Here is a 23,354-nt window from a genome sequence, read left to right as displayed (position 1 = left end):
CATAATATATAAATGTACCAGAACATCACACTGTATACCATAAATAATATGTACAATTACTAACATAATTGTAAAATAAATATACCAATTATACTAAGTTACAAAAGACACCTACTGTATCATCACCCCAAAATATTGACAGTAGATCTCTCTGGTTTTGAATGAGTTTATTAGAGATGCGGCAAGCAAATGTAAAAGAACTGGCTAGTAGCAGATCAAGAATAGAGGATCAATCCAAGCTCATCCTCAGCAAAAGAAACACCTCTGGAAGTATCACCAACCTGATCTAAAGCTATATTATAAAGCCATAGTAACAAAAACAGCATGTTGCTGGCCTAAAAACAGGAATGTAGACTGTTGCAACAGAATAGAGAATCTGGACTTTGGGTCAAGTAATTATAGCTACTTGATATTTGACAAAGTCCCTGACAATGTAGACTGGAAAAAAAGACAGCATCTTCAACAAATAGTGCTGGACAAACTGGATAATCATATGTAGGAAAATGAAACTAGATCCACACATTACACCATGCACAAAAATCAAGTCCAAATCTATGAAAGACCTCAAGATAAGAGTGGAAACTTTGCTACTACTAGAAGAAAAATATAGGAGGAACTTTCCATGATATAGGAGTGGGGAAATACTTCCTGAACAAAACCCCAGTAGCTCAGGAACATAAACAATCACTCAACCATTGGGATCTCATGAAGCTGAAAAGCTTTTTCACAGACAAACATACAATAAGCAGAGGCAATAGATTACCCACAAAATGGGAGAAAACTTTTGCCAGCTTTACAACTGACAGAGGCCTAATTTCTAGAATCTACAAAGAACTTAAAAACCTAAACAATAAAAAAATCATACAACCCACTCACAAAATGGGGCAGAGAACTGAACAGGGAGTTCTCAGAGGAAGAACTCCAAATGGCAAACACACACTTAAAAAATGTTTAACAACCCTAACCATCAGAGAAATGTAAATTAAAACAACTATGAGATGCCGCCTGATCCCAGTAAGGATAGCAAGCATTAAAAAAATCAAATGAAAACAAACGTTGGCGAGGATGTGGAGAAATAGGATCCCTCATTCACTGTTGGTAGGACTGTAAGATGGTACAACCACTATGGAAAGTAATATAGAGGCTCCTTAAAAGGTTGACTATAGAGTTACCAACACACCCAGTTATTCCCTTTCTGGGCATTTACCCTAAAAGCTCCATGCCTCAGTTCAGAGATACTTACTCAGCCATGTTGATAGCTGCTTATTTCATAATAGCTAAGAACTGGAACCAACCCAGATGTCCATCATTAGACAAATGGATAACCAAGATGTGGTATATCTACACAACAGAATTCTACAAAGCAGTAAGGAAAAAATGACACAATAAAATTTGAAGAAAAATGGTCGAACTTGGAACAGATCATTCTTAGTGAACTCATCCAATCATAGAAAGACAATCATCACATGGTCTCACTCATCTGTGACTCCTAACCTGGATCTTCCCTAGATATTGACATACCTAATGGGCATCTTGAGGACTGGACATTAGGGAGGGTGGGGCAGGAGGGGAGGGTAAGGTGGAGGTGGATACAAAACTAGACTGAAATGGAACTGGTACCATAAAGTCCTATATCCTGAAAGAGAGTCTAAAAGGCTGAACCTTCATCAGGTCTTTAGAGGGAGCACCTGAAGCAAAGGGCCCTGGAGAGGGTATGATAAAGACTAACCTTAATTTTCTCCTATTTCTCTCTCTCTCTTCTCTCTTTCTTTTTTATTTTTTTAAAGATTTGGGTATTTTTATTTATTTCAGACAGAGAGAGGGGTGGGAGGGAGAGAGAGGGAATGAGAGCGAGAGCATGGGCATGCCAGGGCCTCTAGCCACTGCAACAAACTCCAGATGCATGTGCTGCCACATGCATCTGGCTTATGTGGGACCTGGAGAATCAAACCTGGGTCCTTAGGCTTTCCAGGCAAGCACCTTAACTGCTAAGCCATTTCTCCATCTCATCTCTTTCTCTTTTATATTACCTATCTTTTTCTTCCTTCTTTTCCCTTGGCGCTGGTCTATAACTCCCAGCACCAGGATGTGGTTAACATCCACAATGAGCTGTTGATCAGAGAGACATGCAAGGTTTCCCAAAAGAAGACAGATTTCTGTCAAAGTACTTGATGACCCACCAAAGGTTAATGGTAAGACCCTACTGCTGAAGACACCATATGCTGTCAGCTCGAAGCATGGAGAGACCTGGCTGGAATCTGGAAGAGTCAGTTCCCAGACAGTTAGCTTGTCTAGTGCCAGAAGGTGCTACATGAGCTACTGAGGGAAAATGGCCAACATCTGTCCAAACAAATCATGGTCTAAGCTAATTAGCAGAAAACAACCTGACATGATGCTCACCCAAGTGCAATAGTGGCACACAGCCATGGTGGGTAACCAACTGCTCTTGGATTGGCTAGCAGATCTGCTCAGTGGAATGGAACCCATAGCTGGAACTGGGAAATAAGTCAGAATCATAGCCAAAAAAAGAATTTGCTTTCCAATATCAAGCTCCCACCAATCTTGGGCTATAGAGGGCCTACACCTACTAAATTCTCTCTAGAGCCAGGCCTGGTGGTACATGCCTTTAATCCCAGCACTCAGGAGGCAGAGGTAGGAGCATCACCATGAGTTTGAGGCCACCCTGAGACTACTGAATGAATTTCAAGTCAGCCTGGGCCAGAGTGAGACCCTACCTCAGAAACCAAAAAAAAAAAAAAAAAAAATTCTCTCTAAACTAAAATGGTTATCCCATTTATCCAGTGCTGACTTCGCTCTCCATTGGAGAATCTGCTTTTCTTTTTCAGAGGGATGCAGAACCTGAGGAGAGATTCAGCCCATGGTGTCTCACCAGGGCCCTAGCTGAAGCCCATCCCTAACAAGGAGGGTCCCTTTGGATGGTGGAGGACAGAGATGAGGTTAAGGATGGTACCAACATGTGCTGTTTTTCACACTGAGTATGTACATAACTAATAAAGAAAAAATGGTTGAAAAAAAGAGTAGAGCATCAAGCCAGACACAGAACCTCCAGCAGAAATGACTGACAAAGCCCCAAGAATAAAAGGTCCTAGTAGAACACTTTCTCCTCAGGTGAAGCTTCCAGTTAGCATTTCCCATCACAGACATTATTATACCATGGCAGGAACAACAGTAATTTTAAGTTTTGCAAGGGAGTGGGGCAACAGACTGCCTGGGAAGTAGCTTACCATCTATCTGTTCTCAAGGGTTAAGTGTTTTGCACTCATGCACTGTTTTTCTGTTGTCCTTTCATCCTGTGACAGGGCCAGGGGTCTCACAGGACCCTTTGAAATAAACATGTTTGGATCTGAGCTGGAGGGGGCTACCACATCATTAGTACCTCAGTAACTACTAATCTTAACTTCTATTCTGGGCACCTTGCACACCTGAAGCCTCCTGAGCTTAGACAGACAGTAATAAGTGCACCACCTGCAGTCTAGCCTTATTAGAGAACCCGGAGGCATGCATGCCCCTGCCCCCTCCTCACCCTGTGTAAAATTGAGGCCCGAAACTCCATCAATTGTGCCAGCAGCAAAACTGTAGCCCAGCGCTGGTTTACACGTTTTCACCTAAAGGAAAGATGACAGAATGAAAAGCAAGGACAGAAAAGTTAAGACACAAGTAACAATGTGGTCATTGCTGCATTCTGCCTGAGTGACACGATGAAGGTCCTCAGCCACAGGCTGGGGCGTTTCAAACTATAAAAGCATATTTGTCCAGGCATGGTGGCGCATGCCTATAATACCAGCACTCAGGAGGCAGAGGTTAGGAGGATTGCCAAGAGTTCAAGGCCACCCTGAGACCACATAGTGAATTCCAGTTCAGCCTGGGCCAGAGTGAGACCTTACCCCATAAAACCAAAACACACACAAAAAAAGCATATTTGTCCTGCACTCTTCGGGGAGGAATCTACACATATGAACTTGGAAACAGCTCAGCATGTGCACATTGCTAATGGTTCATTTGCTCTGAATTGAGCTGAGCCGTCATCCAAATGGAGGCTTGGGAAGAAGGCAGAGCTCAGTGGCCTTGCTTGCAAACCCTTACCTGCTACAGAGAGAGGCTGCCCTAGCAGAATGCTCTCCTACTTCACAAAGAGGCCAAGAGCTTGAGCATGTGAACTGTCTCCAATCTACTTGGCCAGAAGGGCAAGACTGAATTTTGAATGAATCCCCTGCCTTTGTTCTGATTCCCTATGAAATCTTAAGGAGAAAGAGATGGAGCAAAACCGATCTTTGGGATGTTAATCTGCTATCTTCTGTGATTGCTAGCTCTCTAAATAAAGTGCAGCTTAATAATTCAATTAATGGTCTTTTACTTCTGTGCTTAGGCAATACAGATGGCTTATAATACTTACTGCATGCGTGGCATTAACCTGGACGGTCACATCTGTCATGTTCACCCACTGGTGAGCAGCTGCCACTGGTCCACTTACCTCCTGGGAGGCAGAGGTGTACAGCTCCTAGAAAACCCACACAGGCTTACTGTCCTGAGGACAAATGCTGAAGTGCTATCAAGCATAATGCTCAATCACATCCTCATTGCTGGGGCAAAGTACCCAACTAGAAGCTCTTAGGGGAGGAAGGTGTTTATTTTGGCTCATAGTTTCGACAGCATATATCTATCATGGTGGGAGAAAGCATGACAGGAAGACAGCTGGTGCCACATCTTCACATCAGCAGAGAGGAAGCAGGAAAGTGCAAAAGCTAGACCATAACATCCCTAAGCCCACTGCTAGTGACATGACTCTTGCAGCTCCACCTCTTAAAGACCATCCAGTTTAGACATGCAGTTCTCAGCAGCACTGAGAAAGACACTTGTTTAGCTGGCTGCTTGAAAGCAGCTGACCCCCTGCTTGGTCCTTTCTGCCAATGGCAGTTGGTTCCCAGAAGCGTGAAACCCCCAGGACCGTTGGCCTGCACCCATTCCTCCAAAATATGAAGTTACAGTGAACCATATGTGGCCCAAAAGGCCCCCAGCTTCCCAGGACTGCAGCTCAAGGACATTGAAAATGAGCACTGGGGTGAGACCAAGCCTTTGCTTTGCCAGGATGACGATGTCACTACGGAGTATCCCTCTCTGGGCCTGTGAATCCTCCCACAGGACTGGTGCCAAGCAGTGACTTGAACATTTCAGGTCTCTCTCTCTCTCCCTCTTTCCCTCTCAACCTCTCTCTCTCATTCTCTCCCTCCCCCCCCCCACTCTCTCTCTCTCTCTCTCTCTCTCTCTCTCTTTCTCTCTCTCTCCCACACACACATATGCACAGGCCACCCTTTGATGTTTTTTCTTTAAAAAAAAAATAAGGTCAACTGGTGCCTTTACAATCCTATAAGAAATATGGAAAACATTTTGAAATTTTGTGCTCATTCATCCATATCATCCCATGCAGCCAAATCCTCCTGAGCACAAGGCTCTCAGCCTTCAGCCCAACCCATTTCCACTCTGTCCCCAGAAGCCACATGTGAGCTCTCAAGATAAGCGGCCCCAGCTGCAGCCTGCCTCTCCAGATTAAGAGGAAAGCTGAGCCCCGCTGCAAAGGGAACCCAGATCTGTACACTTCGAGGTCCAAAATGAAATCCTGACACCAAAGTGTGTCACAGGCACACCCTGTCCTGCACACCCTGTTCTCCCCTAAGCAGCTTCTAGTTAGGTGCAGAATAACCCACAGCAAATAAAAATAACTGACTGTTGCTCCCACAACACATAAACCACAACTCCCTGGGGAGTACCTGCATCCCCACGGAGGAGCATCCCCAATGGAATGGGGGCAGGGACATATGAACATCTTGTTAATAATAATAATAAACATAAAGAAGAAACTGAAACCACAGCGAATGGTGGGCTACTGCTACCAATTTCATGTCTGATGTTCTTAAATGTGCCTTTCTTCTTGAATTGTCCTGAAACAGGATCTCTGGGAATTGTTTATTTACTTACACACGCGACAAAAGATTGAGCGAGGTGTGAGAACAAAGAAATTTAACTCTCTTTACCAGACACCTGTTGGTTGGAAGTCAGTCTCTCTTTAACTTTTCCCTCAGAAATGCCTCTTAAAAGCTGATGCAAAGCAGAGGGACAAAGTGGAGGGTAAAATTTAGATGGAAGAAGGCAAAATAGTTCGTAGTGATCTCATGACAAACTAAGTTCTCCCTTCACTACAAAGCTTCGGTGTGTTTTGGGGTGTCTTTTCTGTGGGGAGGGGCAGGAGAGCACGGCTGACAGGATTTCACGTAACCCAGGCTGGTCTTGAACTCACTGTGTAGCACTGACCTTCTGATTCTCGTGGTCCTACCTCCCAAGGGCTGGGATTCTAGGTGGGTGCCACAATACCTGAATTTTTATTTACTTTTTATTGGTGTATTTATTTTCACAATGCTGGGCACGGAATCCACAGTTTTGTGCATGCTCTAGAAATACTCTAGCAAGTTGGCTACATTATCAACTCTTTTCACCACAAAGTGTTTTAAACGAGCAAAGAAAAGAATGATTTTGTCCCTTTCAAAGAAGCCTGGGAAAGAATGGACATCCATTATGTCTCAAGTATTCCATTCAGCTCTGTCGCCTGAGGCCATGTTCAGAAATGGTCAGTTGGCTTTGGCCAGGCAATGACCTGAAAGATTTCTGAGAAATTGGATCAGATTGGTCCAATGTAATGTTTTGTTAATTGAACACTTCAAAATCTATCTGTCTCCATCTGGCTGAGGCAAGAACTCTGACTTTCCAAACATTATAAATAGAATGTTTTCTTGACTGGTTTTAAATGTATCAAGAAGGCTGACCCCATCAGCCAGAGCTTCTGTGTGGCTCAGGAGGGCAACCTTCCAACTCAAAATCTTCCAGACTTCCTGGCACAGCCTGAGCTTTCTCTGTCTTCCTGGCAACTATTGACTTCCTAATGAACAATGTCAGTGGGTTTTAAAGAACAATTTTAAATGAAGATGAAAAAGAGTTGGGCCCCTGGCCTACCTTTGCTTTCTGGTAGATCATCCGTCCAATAATTTGGGTGCTGTCTAGCATATCATGTCCAGGTCCGTGGGCTATACACATGCTAGACTGGAAAAAAAAAATGAGAAAAGAGGTCTCTGTCATAAAATGAGTGGATGTTTTAAGAAATGGAAAATTACAACTGAATCTAAGCATTCTGGCATTTCTCTTCAGGTATTTTCTCACTTTACCAACTAGAACAAACATAATTATATATGCAGTGGTAGCATTGTCTTTAGAGCTCATCTATTCCAATGACTTCTTTTTTAAGATTAGGAAACTGAAACTCAGCTGGGTGATGAGACTTGTTGCGCATTTCACAGGGAGCTAACCTCTGAGGTGAGATGGAAGCCAGGCCCTGCCCTTCCTTGTATCTGTACTTGCTTCCTCTTGCCTAGGGCTCTTGCTCATGATTGTGATAACCTGGCATTTCGTTATGATTAGAACATGAGCTGTCCTTCCAAGGAAAAATGTCTGCCACTGTACTTCTTTCTGATCAGAAAGTTTAAGAGTGTCAAATACTTAAATATTAGTATTATCAAGAACATAATGAAAGTCTACATAGGTGAATATATGTTATAGTCTGAGGGCATGAAAGACTCTTATAATGATAATAAGGAACAGGCTTATTAATTTGATAGCATGAACATTTTAAATGTATATTATAAATATGGAAGGGAAACACATGTAAAGCTGAAAGACAACTGATATACTAGGGAGTTTGGATTTAATATTTATGTGAAATGCATTCTTATTTTATTAGAAACTTGAATTTTTTTAAAAGGAAAAAGTACTCCTTGTATGGCTGGAGAAATGGCTTAGCAGCTAAGGCACTTGTCTGTGAAGACTAAGGACCCAGGTTTGATTCTCCTGTACCCACGTAAGCCAGATGCACAAGGGAGCACAAGCATCCAGAGTTCATTTGCAATGGCTAGAGACTCTGGAATGCCCATTCTCTCTCTCTCTCTCTCTCTCTCTCTCTCTCTTTCTCTCTCTCTCATAAGTAAATTAAATATTTTTAAAAGTACTCCTTGTATATCCAATGGGGATAAATTCATTAAACCAGTTTTGGGTATTTCAATGTTTATTGCAGCACTATCATAACAGCTGAGACATGCAGTAAATCACTAACTGCCCACTAATGGATGAATACATAAGGAAAATGTGCTATACCTACACGATGGACTGTTACTCGGCCATAAGATAGAATTAAATGCTCTCACTTGGATCAACATGGGTAAAATGAGAAGTTACTCTGTTATGTGAAACTGGCCAGATCCTCAAAAACAAATAACTCATTTATGAAAACAAAAACATCAGTTCACATATGAATGGAGTAAGAGAGTGTATGCTAGAAACTGGAAAGGGCAGTGGAAGAGAGATGGCAAGAAGTTAGACAGTGATGCCACAGTATTAGACAGAAGGAATTCATTGGGGTTTTCTATAGAATAGTCAGGCAATAATTGTTTACAACAATCTAGGCTACCTTTCAAAATATTGTAAGAGTAAACAAAATATAAAATATAGAAATGACTAACATTTGCCTTTAATCCCAGCACTTGGGAGGCAGAGGCAAAAGGATTGCCATGAGTTTGAAGCTACCCTGAGACTACATAGTAAATTTCAGGTAAGCCTGATCTAGAGTGAGTCCCTACCTCGAAAACAAAGAAAGAAAGGAAGGAAGGAAGGAAGAAAGAGATGTCCTTATTAATACCTTTTGATTGATGTATATTGAGTTGAGGTTTCTCTTAAGAAAAAAACATCCTAATGAATACACCATGGGATACACATGAAATTCACTTAAAAATTTGCTTAAAAAGGTAATTCACTTAAAAAATGCAAATGGCCATTCAATATTAAAATATATTCAACCTCATGAAAAATGAAATGAAAATTAAACTTCAAGAAAGGCCTCTTATTTTAAAATGATGACATTGTGCTTTATTTTAGTGAAGATGATGTAATGGGAAATTTCTGAAAGTTAAATACTTCTATAAAATATGATATAAGAGTTGAATTAAAGATTCTATTCCAATATTTGAAGGCCAATAATCTGTACAAGGCAATAAAGGAATTGCTGAGAACTCACAGACCCATGGAATATGTCTGACAAGATAGTGATTACAGCAGAAGGAAGAAGAACAGGAGGGAAGGAAAGAAAAACCCACGAGCAGATCATCCACTAACTAGGAAACAGTACTTAAACTAATGAAGCCAGTGTAACAATGTTTCAGAGCATACATGTTGGAAATGAGAACAAGGTCACAGAATGGTGTTACTGTGTTACAGTACTATTGTCAATTGTCGACGTGACATGGAGCTAAAAAGCTGTCTTCAAGACTGCTCACCCGGGTCTGGAAAGCCACCCCCAACCCTGATCAGAAGGACACAGAATTGAGGAATGCTGTGAATCTTCTTGTAACTTTTCTTACTTATATGAATAAAGGATGCCCATTGTAGAAAAGTATGGAAGTGACTGAGTAGGAAAAAAAAAAAAAACTACTGATAACAGCACTACAATAAAGTATTGCTAACAATTAAATATGCTTGCTTCTTTTTACTATTACTATAACATTTGTTTTCAGAAAGCTACAGCTATAATGAGGGTGCAATATTGAATCTAAATTTTCTTACTCCACATTGTGTATTATATGATGTTCTTCACATTATTAAATACCCCAACATGCAACACCACTGCATAGCATTCTGTTTCAAGGAAGTGTAATCAACTTGACTTTGTGTGAAAATTGGCAAATGAAGAATAACACAGGTAAATGTCTGCATAAAACAGAAAAGTACAGTACAATTGTCAAAGCCATGTTGCTCAGTGGGTGGCTTGCCTAGCCCAGAGTGTGTAACACACATTGTAGTACTGGGAAAGGCTTCACTGACAAAGGAAAATAAAAACCCAGAAACTGGTATCTACTGACAAGGTCAAGGTTGAAAACAGATCTAAATGAATTCCAGGAAAAGTAGGTAAATAAACTGGAGTATAACTTTACTTGTGGACTTTCAAAAATTGCCACAGGACATAGGAATAGATATATCACTAACAGAAATGAGATGGAAATCTCAAGTCTTAGAATCAATAAATCAGTCAGAAAATTTTCTTTATTAAGGCAGATAAACATTTTGACAATGGAATGAGAAAAATAACTTCTGAAAAGGACAGGTGGGTGAATAAGGACTTATAATTTTTAATTTTCTGCCTTATTTAAATTTTTACTTAAAAATGAGTTTTAATTTTAAAAGAAAGAACATAAAAATCTGATTTTTAAAACCTACATATTTAATAATCAGTGAGCTATGAGTAGCAGGCAGTTATGATACAAACTTTAAATTTCAGATATTCTAAAGCAATATGTTTTAGACTACCCAAATTTGGGGCAATGTACTTAATTTTTACCTTTAACATAACCATCAATCAAATAGAAAACTGCCACTTAACCCACACAAAATTTACAGAGGGTAAGACAAGTGCTTTGGAGGTGAACAGGGAAGAGCAGACTTGAGAAGAATGTATTTATAGATTAATGAGGAATGCTCAAACATGAGAGATACATGACATCAAAAGCAAAGATTTCATGCACCATAAATACCTACCCCACCAATGGGACAAGTGCTATTGGGATTGTCACAAGATTCGCCTGTGTTGACGCAGTGTGGACCGAGAATGTTGGGGGACACGTCTCCTAGGTTGGATGACGCAAAACCTGCTACAAATGGCCCCTGCCAAAATAAACACAAAATAAACAGCTGCCTGTTAGTCTTCTTATTTCCCACAGTGATTTTCATTAAAAACACAAAGATCCAACCCACTGAGACACACTTTTAAAAATCACTTGCAGACAATAAAAAGAAGATGGACAATCTCCTATAAATGCATTTTTTTCTGAAAAGGCTTATATTGCACTCAAAAGATATGCATGTGTATGTTATTACTGAAAATATAACAGTCAACAAAATCATTTCAAGGAGGAGTATTTCAAATGCCTGACTCAAATAAAAACATTTTGACAAGAAATACAGTATGCAAAAAATTGAGTCTAACCCATCTGTCTATGGAGTTTTATCCAGGGCCAAAACATCTATTTTCCCTTTACAAACAAAAGCCCTATTGTCTTAAAAAGACAAGTGCACCAGAAGGCTTTCCTATGGCAAAACCACCTACACTAACCACTCACTGACCAGCCCGCCTTCTGTGTGCTCAGCGTGCTCTCGAGAGCCAGGCTAGAGACTCAGCCCTGATTCATCTGGTCTACCATTTCACCCTCAGGGTCTACATTTTTCTTAGGGAAAGACATAGGCAAACCATGCTATAGCATGTGCCCTTTGCAAACATCAATAAGAACCTCTTTTCCCTAACAGGCAAGCTATACACAAGGGTGTGGAGGTATACTCCCCAAATCCCAAGACTCAGGAAGCTGAAACAGGAGGACCATGAATTCAAATTCAGTCTGGGCTACATACTAAGAACCTCAAATATAGAAATAAAATGGAAGCTAACAAGAGGAATTAGCTTTGTCAAAAAAGAAGCTAAAAAAATCAGACTGAATTTTCATGGAGGTTAGTGTTTTTAGAATGGAACATTCATGCTCCACAAAGGCCCGGGACTCTTGCCCCATACCCTGTTTTTCTGTGATACTTGTGTTCAGTGCTAAGCAGAGTGGAGTCCTTCTTCCCTTCTCTGTCTGCTGTCACTGGTTACTTAGGGCTAAAGAGCTTTCTGTAGCAATGGATTTGCTTCCTGATCTGATTCCTTATCTTGTCACTAGGCGAATTTCAAGGTCACAAGGAAGTCTCATGGGTTAGGGTTGTCTCTGAGTTAGGTTTTATTATAAAATGAATTAGTTATAACAAGATAATCAGAAGGAATATCACATTCATAAAGTCTAAACTAGTGAAGAAGAATCATCATCTGTCCTTGTTCAGTGTTATTATAACGTGAACAAGGTACTCAATACTTTCATATCTCTGAAAACGAAATTGAACATCAACACCATTTACTGTGTTTCCAGCTTGATCACAAACTATTATATATTGCAAAAATCTTGAACTTGAACTTTCTTATACAATTTGTTGTAACCTTATGAAACTATCAATATAAGGAGTAACCACCACAAGGATCTGAACTTTTCCCTTCATTATTAGGGAGAAGAATGAACTCTCTCCATCCAAGCATAGCAATGAGGTCCATCATGGTGCTTCATTCTAGAAATCTGAACCAGCTAAGTGTTGGGTGAAGAGTTCCATGACAGCCCTTCTTACCTGCCCAGGCAGATGCCCTCTGTTCTTCTCCTGCTCTAAAAGGTAGGCTGCATAGCCCACGTTGTCACTGTTGACAAGGTGATTGGTGTTGTTCATGCTGACCGGATGGATGGCAAACCAACTGTTCAAAGCAAGAGCCGCAGGTCAATCCAGAGAGCTGAGACTTATGGCGACCACACAGCTTGGGGTTTTTTTCTCCATGAGGAAAAACTATCGTAAATTCTAGCCATTCCACATTTAGGGTTTTTTTCATTGTTAATGGGCTGAAGTGACAAGTCATCTACTCAAGAAGTCTGATCACTTACTTTTAAAATTACAGAATTTCTGCAGGGGAGATAGATGCTCAGCTGGTAAGAACATCTGCTACGTATGAGGGGACCTGACACAGACTGATTTGCTCTGAGTTCCTTTCCTCAGCACCCACATAAACAGCTGGGCATGGCCATGCACAGTAAGTAGGGAGCAGAGAACAGAGTATCACTGGGTCTTACTGGTTAGCTGGTCTGACAGAAAAAATAGAATGGCTGCTCCAGGTTTAGTCAGACTCTGTCTGAAGGAAACATGCAGAGGAGTGATGGAGAAGGACACTCATTGTTCTCCTCTGGTCTTTGCCTATGTGTGCACGGGGCAGGTGCATCTGCCCACACGTGTGCATACACCATACACCGCACTACACGTTCTACACACATACATGCAAAAAATTCAGAACTCCATTTTCATGAACATTGCGTCATCATCATCCTCATCATCTACAGGTTTATAACAGTCATCAAGGCTGTTCAGTTACCAGATTATATACTTAAATAATCGGGATACAGACTTTGTCTCTCAAGACAGGCAAAAAAAAAAATTCAAATCAGTCCAATACAATTAAATTGGCATTTGTTACGGGTTAGCTGTATGCCAAGCACAGTATAGTGGCAATTTCCTCCTAGAATCTTATAGAAGACAGAGATGTGAACAATTGCCCTTAACACAGTGGGACAAATGGTATAAAGTAATAGGCATAAAGCATTTGGAGACCACAGATGACTAGCAATTAATTCTTACAGAGAGGAGGAACAGTGGAATAAATGCATGAAGGCATAAAAGAGGACGTTATGCATAATTCATTCTGTCCTTGTGCATAGTAATACCTTGTTTAAGTACAGAGCTATACAAGTTACAGACTAATTGCACATCTGTTCCTTTATTTCACAACCCCGATGGGTTATTTTCCTCTATCTGCATAGGTGACTCAGAGGAGCAAGATGATGGCCCACTTGTCTTAGAAGACTGCCGTGTCTGGGTTTTGGGACGCCTTATCTCACAGCATTTAAGGTCAAATTCTCACACAGGTGAAAGAGATGCTGATATGGTTTGGTTATAGGCTCGTGTATCTGAGCACTTGGTCCCCAATTGAGAGCACTCTTTAGGGAGGTTACAGAGCTATTTAAACATGCCGCCTCGCTGGCAGATGTTAGGCCATAAGTGTGGGGCTTTGAGAGCTACAGGCCAGCTCTGCTTCTGGCCTGAGCTCCCTGCTTCTGGGTTAACGAGCTTTGAGGGCTTCCAGCCACGTGCTGCTACACATGAACTCTACCACACCCTTCCTTGCCATGATGAACCAAGCTTTCTTAAACTATGAGCTAAAATAAATCCTTTCTCCCTTCAGTCATTAGTATCTTGTGACAGCTTTGAGGAAATTTAACTGGAAGAGATGTTGGCAGCAAGAAAGACCACAAGGCAGGTTTAACTAGACTGCTCAAGAACAAAAGCCAGTTCATGAAGTTTCACATTAATTTATGCATTTTAAAACTCTTTTTGATTTAATTGTATGATGAAAATTTACAAAACATTTTAGCTTATTTTCCTACCTAAATGACATAGTACACAAAACTAAACATTTATGCAATGAGTAAGCAGACATTTTAGGGCTTTGAGATGCCCTCGTGGGTCTCTGTTCTCATTGACTGATAGAGGTAGGGTAGAGGTGTCAGACCAAAGCCCAGTGAGCGGAGCACATGACAGGAATGAGTAATTCTGAGAAGAACAATAAAGCTGGTGCTGTCCTGTAGAGAACTGGAGGCACCTGCAGACACTACAAGCTGCAGCCTCCACAGGCTCCAGCCACTGTTGCCTTGTGGAAACGCAAGCCTGTGCTGCAGCTCTCCCAACACACACACGCACACACACACACGCACACACACACACGCGCACACACACTTAAACAAATAAAAATAAAGTGTAAAACTTTATTGATATGTTGAGTTAAAATTATACACAGATTAAGTAGTCAATCCTTTGCAAGAAATGATTTTTAATTTTGTTGGTTGGAATAATAAGCTGTGGTTATATGCTTTTTTTAAAAAAAGGATGGCTTGACTAGGTAGAGATATACACTGAATCTAGTATATTCACTAGTATTCACACTAGTATTTGTGGAGAGCAAAACGAAAAATTTTGCTCTTGATAAGCCTACAGATTCGGTCTCTTATTTATTCCATCTAATTTAGGAATTATAAAATCAACCAAACTCTTGCCCTCTAAACTTGAATCCCAGGGTAAATGAACGAAGTTGGCATAATGATGTGGGTCCCCTGTCTGGAACAAATGTCCCAGTCTCGTGAGGGACACTGATAATGAGGGAGGCTGGGCATCTATAGGAACTCTATAATTGCTCTAAAATATAGCAAAAACCTATGCCTAGCACCGGGGCAATGCTACTTCTACAAGTTTCCACTGGTCAAAACAAGACCAGGGCCAAAGAAGGAGTCCCGGGTCTTGATGAGGATGGGCAAGCTCATGTGGGATGAGAGGGACCATCAGCATTGTCATCAGATTACTGAAAACTGCAATCAGCCATTCGAAGATACATTTTAAATCTCTACAAACTTCAAAAAGAAAAGATGATAAGAGTGATGAGAGATAAGAATGCACCATTGGAGGAGACAGGTAGTCCAGAGTGGGGAAGCGCACAGAAGTCCAGCTGAGAGCCAGGCGTGGTGGCGCACGCCTTTGATCCCAGCACTGGGGAGGCAGAGGTGGGAGGCTCATGGTGAGTTCGAGGACACCCTGAGACTATGTAGTGAATTCCAGGTCAGCCTGGACTAGAGTGAGACCCTGCCTCAAAAAAGAGAGAAAGAAAGGAAGGGACGGAGGGAGGGAGAGAGGGAAGAAGGAAGGAAGGAAGGAAGAAAAGAAAGGAGGGAGGGAGGAAGGAATCCAGATGATCAAAAACAAACACTCAGCCAAAGAACCATTCGATCCCCTCAGTGCATGAACGTAACACTGCTAACACATCCTGCAGTCGGTGCATGTTCTTGTACACAGTGAGGGAAAACAAATCAGTGCCCGTCTTTACAGAATAGCCTTTTATTCCTGCCTGTTTCCCATGGAATGTTCTGGATGGGAAGAGGAACAGGAAAGCATGGACTTTCCACCCATAGTGGATTTAAGGTAGTACAGCTGTGAGTACTTTTCTCTTCTCCTATCTGCTTTCCTACATTTTTTTATGGGGAGCACATCTCATTCATAGGCTGAAAAATAAAACTTGGAAAAGAACCAATAGTTTGACAGGTTTCTTTGGGTTAAGAAACTTCCTAACAGTCTACCCAAGTCTTGCAGTCAGGTTCGCATTGCTGGTAGAAATCACTCAACCAAGAGCAGCTTGTTTGGGAAAACAAAAGGTTTATTTTGGCTTACAGACTTGAGGGGAAGCTCCATGATGGCAGGGCAAAGCGACGACATGAGCAGAGGGTAGACATCACCCCTTACAACAGCAATAGGAGAATGTGCCAAACACTGGCATGGGAATACTGGCTATCATGCCCATAAGACCACCCCCAACAATACACCACCTCCAGGAGGATTTAATTTCCAATTGCCATCAGCTGGGGAACCTAGCATTCAGAATACTTAAGTTTACTAGGGACACCTGAATCAAACCACCATACCAAGGTACTCAATAATGAAGTAAGTAACTTTCCAGGTATCTCTCCAGTAATTGAGCAAGTCCAAGGTCCTCCACCAACTGGTTTTTATGGCTTTGTTTCCCAAGCTTGGGACAAATCTATCAGTCAGCTGTCATCACTGTGTCATCTGAAAGCTCTGATCCAGCAGCACCTTCCCTTTGTAAGAAAATGGAGCAGACACATGACCCGGGCTTCACTGGACAAACAAGGTAGCCCTGGAAGATTAGGATGAGCGGCAGTACCAACCTTCATCACAACTCCAAAGAGGCAAGGGGTTGAACCACAGACACTGAGGGCAGGCCTTCCAAACCAGTCAATGCTGGTGATAAGACAAGGAGGGGCTGAGGAGGGGGAAAGAGGAGTGAAGAATGATTTAGGAAGCCAAGCCCAGCGCTTAGCACACCCCTGTAACCCTGATACTAGGGTGCCTGGGGCAAGGGAATTGTGAGTGTGAGGCTGACCTGAACTAAATAATGAGACCTTGTCTTGAAAAGAGAAATAAGTGGGATGGGGGAGCTGGAAAGCCTGCTGGGGAGCATCTACTGGGTGTGGCAGCCCCAGGCTGAGGGAAGAGAACCCCATCTCAAGAAAATGCATGGCTGGGCCATGGAGAAAGATACCCACAGTTCTCCTCTGGCCACTGTTCACCCGTGTGCATGTACTGTGGGCACATCTGCACCTGCATGCATCACACATATCATATTATCACACATGCACACACACACACACACACACACACACACACACACACACACAGAAAGAGAGAGAGATGAGCAAAAAATAAATAAATGTCTTAAAGGATGTTTTAGCAAGCCTGGTGTGGTACTGCATGCCTTTAATCCATGGGAACTCGGGAATCAGAGGTGAGAGAATCACTATGAGTTTGAGGCCAACCTGAGACTACATAATGAATTCGAGGTTAGCAAGCAAGACCCTACCTTGAACAACCAAATAATAAAAAAAGAATGTTTTAGTGAAGGGCAGCCATGGAAGTTTTAGTATTTGCTATTTGAGTGGCTTAAGTGAACTTAGAAGAAAGAAGGTAGGGTGGAGCAGAGAAAGATGCCAAGTGCAAGCACAGCAACTCTGAGTTCTAAAAGTCAGTATCATTTGAATAGATCAGTATTATTTCAGGTTGGATTTTTCAAGGTCTATACAGTATCCCAATAGTTTGAACACATCGGTTCCCCTGTTTTTAAGACGTTCACGTATGAGGCCCCTTATAAGGCCCATTTCTGTAAGAATTAAAGGATTTTCAACATATAAAACAGAAGGTAAAGGAGCAACCATCCAAAGAAGAGAAAGGAGGGGGGTGGAGAGGAGGAGAGAAAGGGAGCGGGAGGAGAGGAGAGGTACTGCGGATGGGGAAGGGAGGGAGTAAAGGAATCCATGTCCTGCACACAGAAGCAGAGGCAGGCCAAGGGAAGAAAGGCCAGCCACTGCCTGCTCTGCTGCAGCACGCCTCCGCACGTCAGCCTGTCTTCCCAGCTACCACTCCCAGCTGTTCCCGGGGTGGCTATGTGACAAGTGGCTCCTCCACTCACCAGAACTGCTGCTATTCAGGTTATCTGCCTGCCTGACTTTTTTTTCTTGTTCATTTTTGAAAAGCCTGTTTTGCTTTCTTCCTTTCTGTCCTCTTCATACACATGCTGTCTTGCATCAGAATCTCTTAACATTCAGTTTTGTTTCCACTAGAGGCTGACAGGTGGAAGTGATTTCTAGCATCTGCCAAAATGGAGCTTTTAAAATGCTACGCAGCTTATATTTTAATTCAGAACTCAGAGCATCCTAAGCATGTTGTTTCTGCTTGGAGGACAACCATTTTGTGCTTTCGATCAAGGGGGGAAAGGCGGAGATAGAAACACATGTCACAGAGGTCAGCTGGGACAAATGGAGGGATGGCCATTGTAGAGGGTTCCGCATGGCTTATAGAATAGTCCACACACATTATTCTGTTTCATTTTGCACATCATTGTTCTTCCTAATCCTTCAACATCCTCACCACACCCTCAGCCTAAAGTGCTCTGGGAGAAGATCAAAATATTTTTGGGAGGTTGGCTTCTTTGAAACAAGTTGTCACTATGTATACCTGACTGGCCTGGAACTTGGTAGGTAGACCAGGCTAGCTTCAAACTTGCCACAGTCTTCCTGTCTCTGTCTTTATAGTGTTGGGATCACCCATGTGGACTCTCATACTACCTTGGCAAGATCAAAACCCTTATCCTGTCATCTATCTCTGTCTCACACACCCTGCCCCTTTGTCCTCTGTGCTGAGACATGCAGATAGCCTATCAATTCTCTGAACAGAACAGGACATTTTTTGCACGTGCTTCTTTGCGTACATCAAATGTTCTTTTCCATCCCCCATTTGCCAGTCAGATCTTTTTCTTCATTTCTCATCTCTGCTCTCCCTTCCTTGGAGAATCATTTTCTAATCTCCCTGGCAAGATCAAATGCTTTTAAGAAAATTTTACATCTGCTCCTTTCTCAGTGCCTAACCCAATTCTCATTTACTTAAACAATGCCTAGCATTTACCCCAGTTATAACTATCCGTGCATTTGAATCCTTTCTATCTGTAGATTGTAAATCCTATGCAAAGAGCAACTATGTCTTCTTTCATTCATGATATATCCCTAGGAGCATGGCTCTGTTCAGAATCCATATAATCTACAGACAACAACAGAATGAAAGGATCACCACCTCTATGTGAAGACAAGATGGGATATCCACATTGAGAAATGTGGGGACTAGTTTCAGAGTCTAAGGAGGAATAGGCATTTGATTTCAAGGTACTTAAGGATCTTAAGACAAAAGAATACATCATACCAAGGGCTTAAGTATTACATGGGACATCACAGGTGCCCAGTGGAGGCTTGTTGACTAAAGAAATGAATGTGGGATAGAATGGCTAGGTCGAGTCTATGGCCATGCCACCCTGGCCCAATCTCAGCTGATCTCAGAAGCTAAGCAGGGCCAGGCCTGGTTAGTACTTGGAAGGAAGAAGGACTAGGGTGATGGCTCCATGAGTAAAGTGCTTACCATACAAGCATAAGGACCTGAGTCTGGATACCCAGCAAGAGCTGGGTGTGGTGCTGCATGCCTGTAATTCCAATGGCAGCACTGGGGAACCACATACGGGAGGATCCCTGAGACTTACTGGCTGTGCCGGCTCACTAGTCTAACCAAATCGCCAAGTCTTAGGTTCAGTAAGAAACCCTGACTCAAAATAATTTTTTAAGGTGAAAAAGAAATTGAGAAAGATGCATGACACTGACTTTTGGCTCCTCTGGAACACGTACATACCCCCACACATGTGCACGCATACATCTATGAACCTACATAACACATGCACACATACACGTGCCAAAAGAAAAAAGAAGAGAAGGTAAGAAAGAATTATGAACCTGAGTACAGTTTTCATGATGAAAAGGATAGTCTTGGCTGTGACACTGGGCAGATCACTTCACCTTTGTTCCCCAGCTAGGCAGAACTAGACAACCTCGGTGGTCTGCAACCTGATATTCCGTATTTCCCACCTCCTCATCAGTGGGATCTGTCGAATGTCAGGCACCTACATATGGTGGCTCAGTGATTCTGCAGCATCACATGACTTCCTGTTTTGGATCATTTTGAGTGCATTCAAACAGTAATTCTCACAATGCAACAAGAGGCAGTTGTAGGAGCAATTACATCAAAGGCAACATGTGGCAGCTATAGACACAACGGAAAGTTACTACGGGATGTTAGCATCACAGATGGAAAAGCTTAGCTATAACCTTGACAAATGACCCTGGGAATCTCCACTTACATGCAAAGGAGCAAAGAATATCTGGCCAAAAAGGTAGCATGTTTAACTGTCTGAACACATTATTAAATGATTCAAAACTAGAAGAAAAAAAAAAGGTAATTTTAAAAAAACGAAAATGAAAAGGACTGGAGGGATGGCTAAGTAGTTTGCCTGCAAAGCCAAAGGACCCAGGTTCAATTCTCCAGGACCCACGAAAGCCAGATGCATAAGGGGGCACACGTGTCTGGCGTTTATTTGCAGTGGCTGGAGGTCCTGGCACACCCATTCTCTCTCTCTCTCTCTCTCTCTCTCTCTCTCTCTCTCTCTCTCTCTCCCTCTTTCTCTATCAAATAAATAAATTTAAAAAAAAAGAGAACTATGAATGGCTCTAATCACTCAGCCAAGAGTTAAACAGAAAGTGTAAGGGTAAGGGATCTTCTCCCCCAAAATATGGGCTACTTGGTGTAAGTAGAGATGGAGAGACGGATGTCCCTATCCTGACTCTTTCCTAGCCAGAATTCTCATTGATGTGCTCTGTAATCTACAGTCCAATTTCCCAGCCACACCCTGACCCAGGCATACATTGCAGCTTTGCCTGCCTCTCTGAGTACTCCTTGACTCTTTCAAAGTCCAGCTCAAACTTCATTTTCTCTCAGTGAGGGCTCTTAAGAAGAATTCAATGCTACCTTCTCCAATGTCCAGTGGCCACTTGTGGGTCGTTTGGTTTATAACATTGTTACTCATCTGTTTATCTTATGTTCTGCTGCAGTCACCCAACTAGCACGCGAGATCCTTGAAGACAGGAACTATGTGTTTTCAATCTTAACATAAGCCCGAGCACACCTAATATTTAGAAATGCCCAGTCAAAAGCTAGGGAACAACTAAGAAGGAGATGAATTAAAAGGGAAGAATGAGTTTTATCCTGTCAGGAGCAAAGTTTATCAGGGCCATTGAGTGACCCTGCTTTCAAACCAAAAAAGCTAAATTCATTGCTGAGAATATCAAACACTGGTGTTTGAAGTTTATTTGTTATTGTTTTGTGGGTCTTTTAAAAATATTTTATTTATTTATTTGCAAGGAGAGAGAGAGAATGAATGGGCACACCAGGGCCTCTAGCCACTGCAAGCAAAGTAGATGCATGTACCATGTGGTGGTTTGATTCAGGTCTTCCCTATAAACTTAGGTGTTCTGAATGCTATGTTTCCAGCTGATGGAGATTTGGGAATTAAAGCCTCCAGGAGGAAGTGTATTGCAGGTTTATGGGTGTTATAGCCATTTCCCCCTTACCAGTGTTTGGCATACTCTCTTATTCCTGTTGTCCACCTGATGTGGGCCAGGGGGTGATGTCTGCCCTCTGCCCATGCCATCATTTCTCCTGCCATAGTGAAGCCTCCCCCTCAAACCTGTAAGCCAAAATAAACCTTTTTTCCCCACAAGCTGCTCTTGGTAGGGTGATTTCTATAAGCAATGAGAACCTGACTGCAACAGTAAAGTGGTAATAAGGAGTGGAGTTGCTGCTAGACACCTGATTATGTGGCTTTGGCCTTTTGGAGCTTATTTTCAACAGGAATGTGGGAGTATTTGAAACCTTGGCCTAATCAACATCTTGCAGTGCTGTAAGTACAGTTTGATGGGGCTTTTTTTTTTTTTTTTTTTTTTTTTTCGAGGTAGGGTCTCGCTCTGGCCCAAGCTGACCTGGAATTCACTCTGTAGTCTCAGGGTGGCCTCGAACTCACAGTGATCCTCCTACCTCTGCTTCCCGAGTGCTGGGGTTAAAGGTGTGCACCACCACGCCTGGCTTGATGAGCTATTCTGGTCAGGGTTGAAAGACCTGAATGCAATAAGAACTATGGTCTGTGAGGTTTGGCTTATGAGGGTAAGAAAGAGCTTTGCTTGACCTGGGCTAGAGGCACTTTGTGTGAAATGTTTTCTATTAGGCCCATGTCCTGAGAAGTTTTGCAGAGTTCCTTTGCATAGAAATGAATTGGTGTGAGCAGAGGGATATGGCACAGAAAGAAAAATCTTTGGGTGAACTACTGCCCATTCAGCTGCAATTGAGAGATTACAACCTTTGAGATTGGGCCATCTGAGCAGCACTGGGGCACAGGAAGAATGTAGACTCTTTTGAAGGGGCCTGAGTGCTCAAGGAGTGTCCTGTGCTTTAAGCCTGCTTTATTCCCCCCTGGATCAACAAATTGGCACCCTACCTTGTATTGTGGAGTATTAGAAATGGAGGAAGGAGAGGGTCATTGAGTTTGTAACACAGTCTTGTGTTTTAGAAATGACCATGGACAGTGTGAAGCAGGTTTGCTGGATGCCAGCATGGAGACTCCATGAGGCCATGAGGATGAACTTTGGACCACAGTGGAGACCCAGTGGAGATGCCAGGACCATGAGATGGCTGCTAAGGAAAGCTGCCAGCCCCGGATAAAGTTTTCCAGGACTGTGCGTAGCCTAGCTGGAGGGGCGGAGTTGGAATGTCAGGGACTTGTTGCTGGTTAGAATTACCAAACTTGGAGATTTGTCATTGACTAGAATTGTTGGACTTGGAGCTACAGTTTGATGTTTGTCCTTCTTAAATCTTGTATTGGCTTACTATTTCTTTGCTATGCCCAATGCCATCTTTTGCAGTATGAATGTTTATTCTGTGCCATTATGGATTTTTTTGAGGTTATTTTTTGCTATTATGGCTCAGTTCAAAGGCTTTGAATTATGGTGATGTTTGATAAAAACTATGGGGACTTTTAAAGTTGGATGAATGTATTGCATTTTATACCACATATGGTTATCAGTTTATGGGGGTCAGGGATAGAATGTGGTGACTTGATTCAAGTGTCCCCCATAAACTTGGGTGTTCTGAATACTAGGTTCTCAGCTGATGGAGATTTGGAACTTAATGCCTCCTGTAGGCAGTTTATTCTTGGGGGCAGGCTTATGAGTGTTATACCCAGTTCCCCTCACCAATGTTTGGCACACTGTCCTGTTGCTATTGTCCACCTTGGGTTGGCCAGGGAGTGATGTCCATCCTCTGCTCATGCCTTTGTTTCCCCTGTCATCATGGAGCTTCCCCCTCAAACCTGTAAGCCAAACTAAACCTCTTTTTTCCCCACAAGCTGCTCTTTGTTGGGTGTTTTCTACAAGCAATGCAAACCTGACTGCAACACACCACTTTGTGCATCTGGCTTCACGTGGTTGTTAGGGGACCAAACCCAGGTCGTCAGGCACTGTAGGTGTGTGCCCCAACCACTGAGCCATCTCCCAATCACACATACATATTTGAATACTCAAAAAATCATGATACTC

General features: G+C 42.3%; 1 protein-coding gene across 1 annotated transcript in view; it reads right to left on the bottom strand.

Moving 5' to 3' along the window:
- Window positions 1-23,354, bottom strand: part of Asah2 (N-acylsphingosine amidohydrolase 2) — an 86,707-nt gene that overhangs the window by 41,139 nt on the left and 22,214 nt on the right. Inside the window, exons 8-12 of the mRNA XM_004653001.2 lie at window positions 12,310-12,430; window positions 10,645-10,770; window positions 7,024-7,110; window positions 4,415-4,519; window positions 3,545-3,626 (exon numbers count right to left, since the gene is read on the bottom strand). Coding sequence (XP_004653058.2) covers window positions 3,545-3,626; window positions 4,415-4,519; window positions 7,024-7,110; window positions 10,645-10,770; window positions 12,310-12,430 — 521 coding nt within the window. The remainder of the gene's footprint in view (window positions 1-3,544; window positions 3,627-4,414; window positions 4,520-7,023; window positions 7,111-10,644; window positions 10,771-12,309; window positions 12,431-23,354) is intronic.

This window comes from Jaculus jaculus, chromosome 1 (genome assembly GCF_020740685.1).
Source record: "Jaculus jaculus isolate mJacJac1 chromosome 1, mJacJac1.mat.Y.cur, whole genome shotgun sequence".
Classification (NCBI taxonomy): Eukaryota; Metazoa; Chordata; class Mammalia; order Rodentia; family Dipodidae; genus Jaculus; species Jaculus jaculus.
The sequence above is the reverse complement of the archived record's forward strand: the minus strand, read 5'-3'. Positions and strand labels throughout refer to the sequence as shown.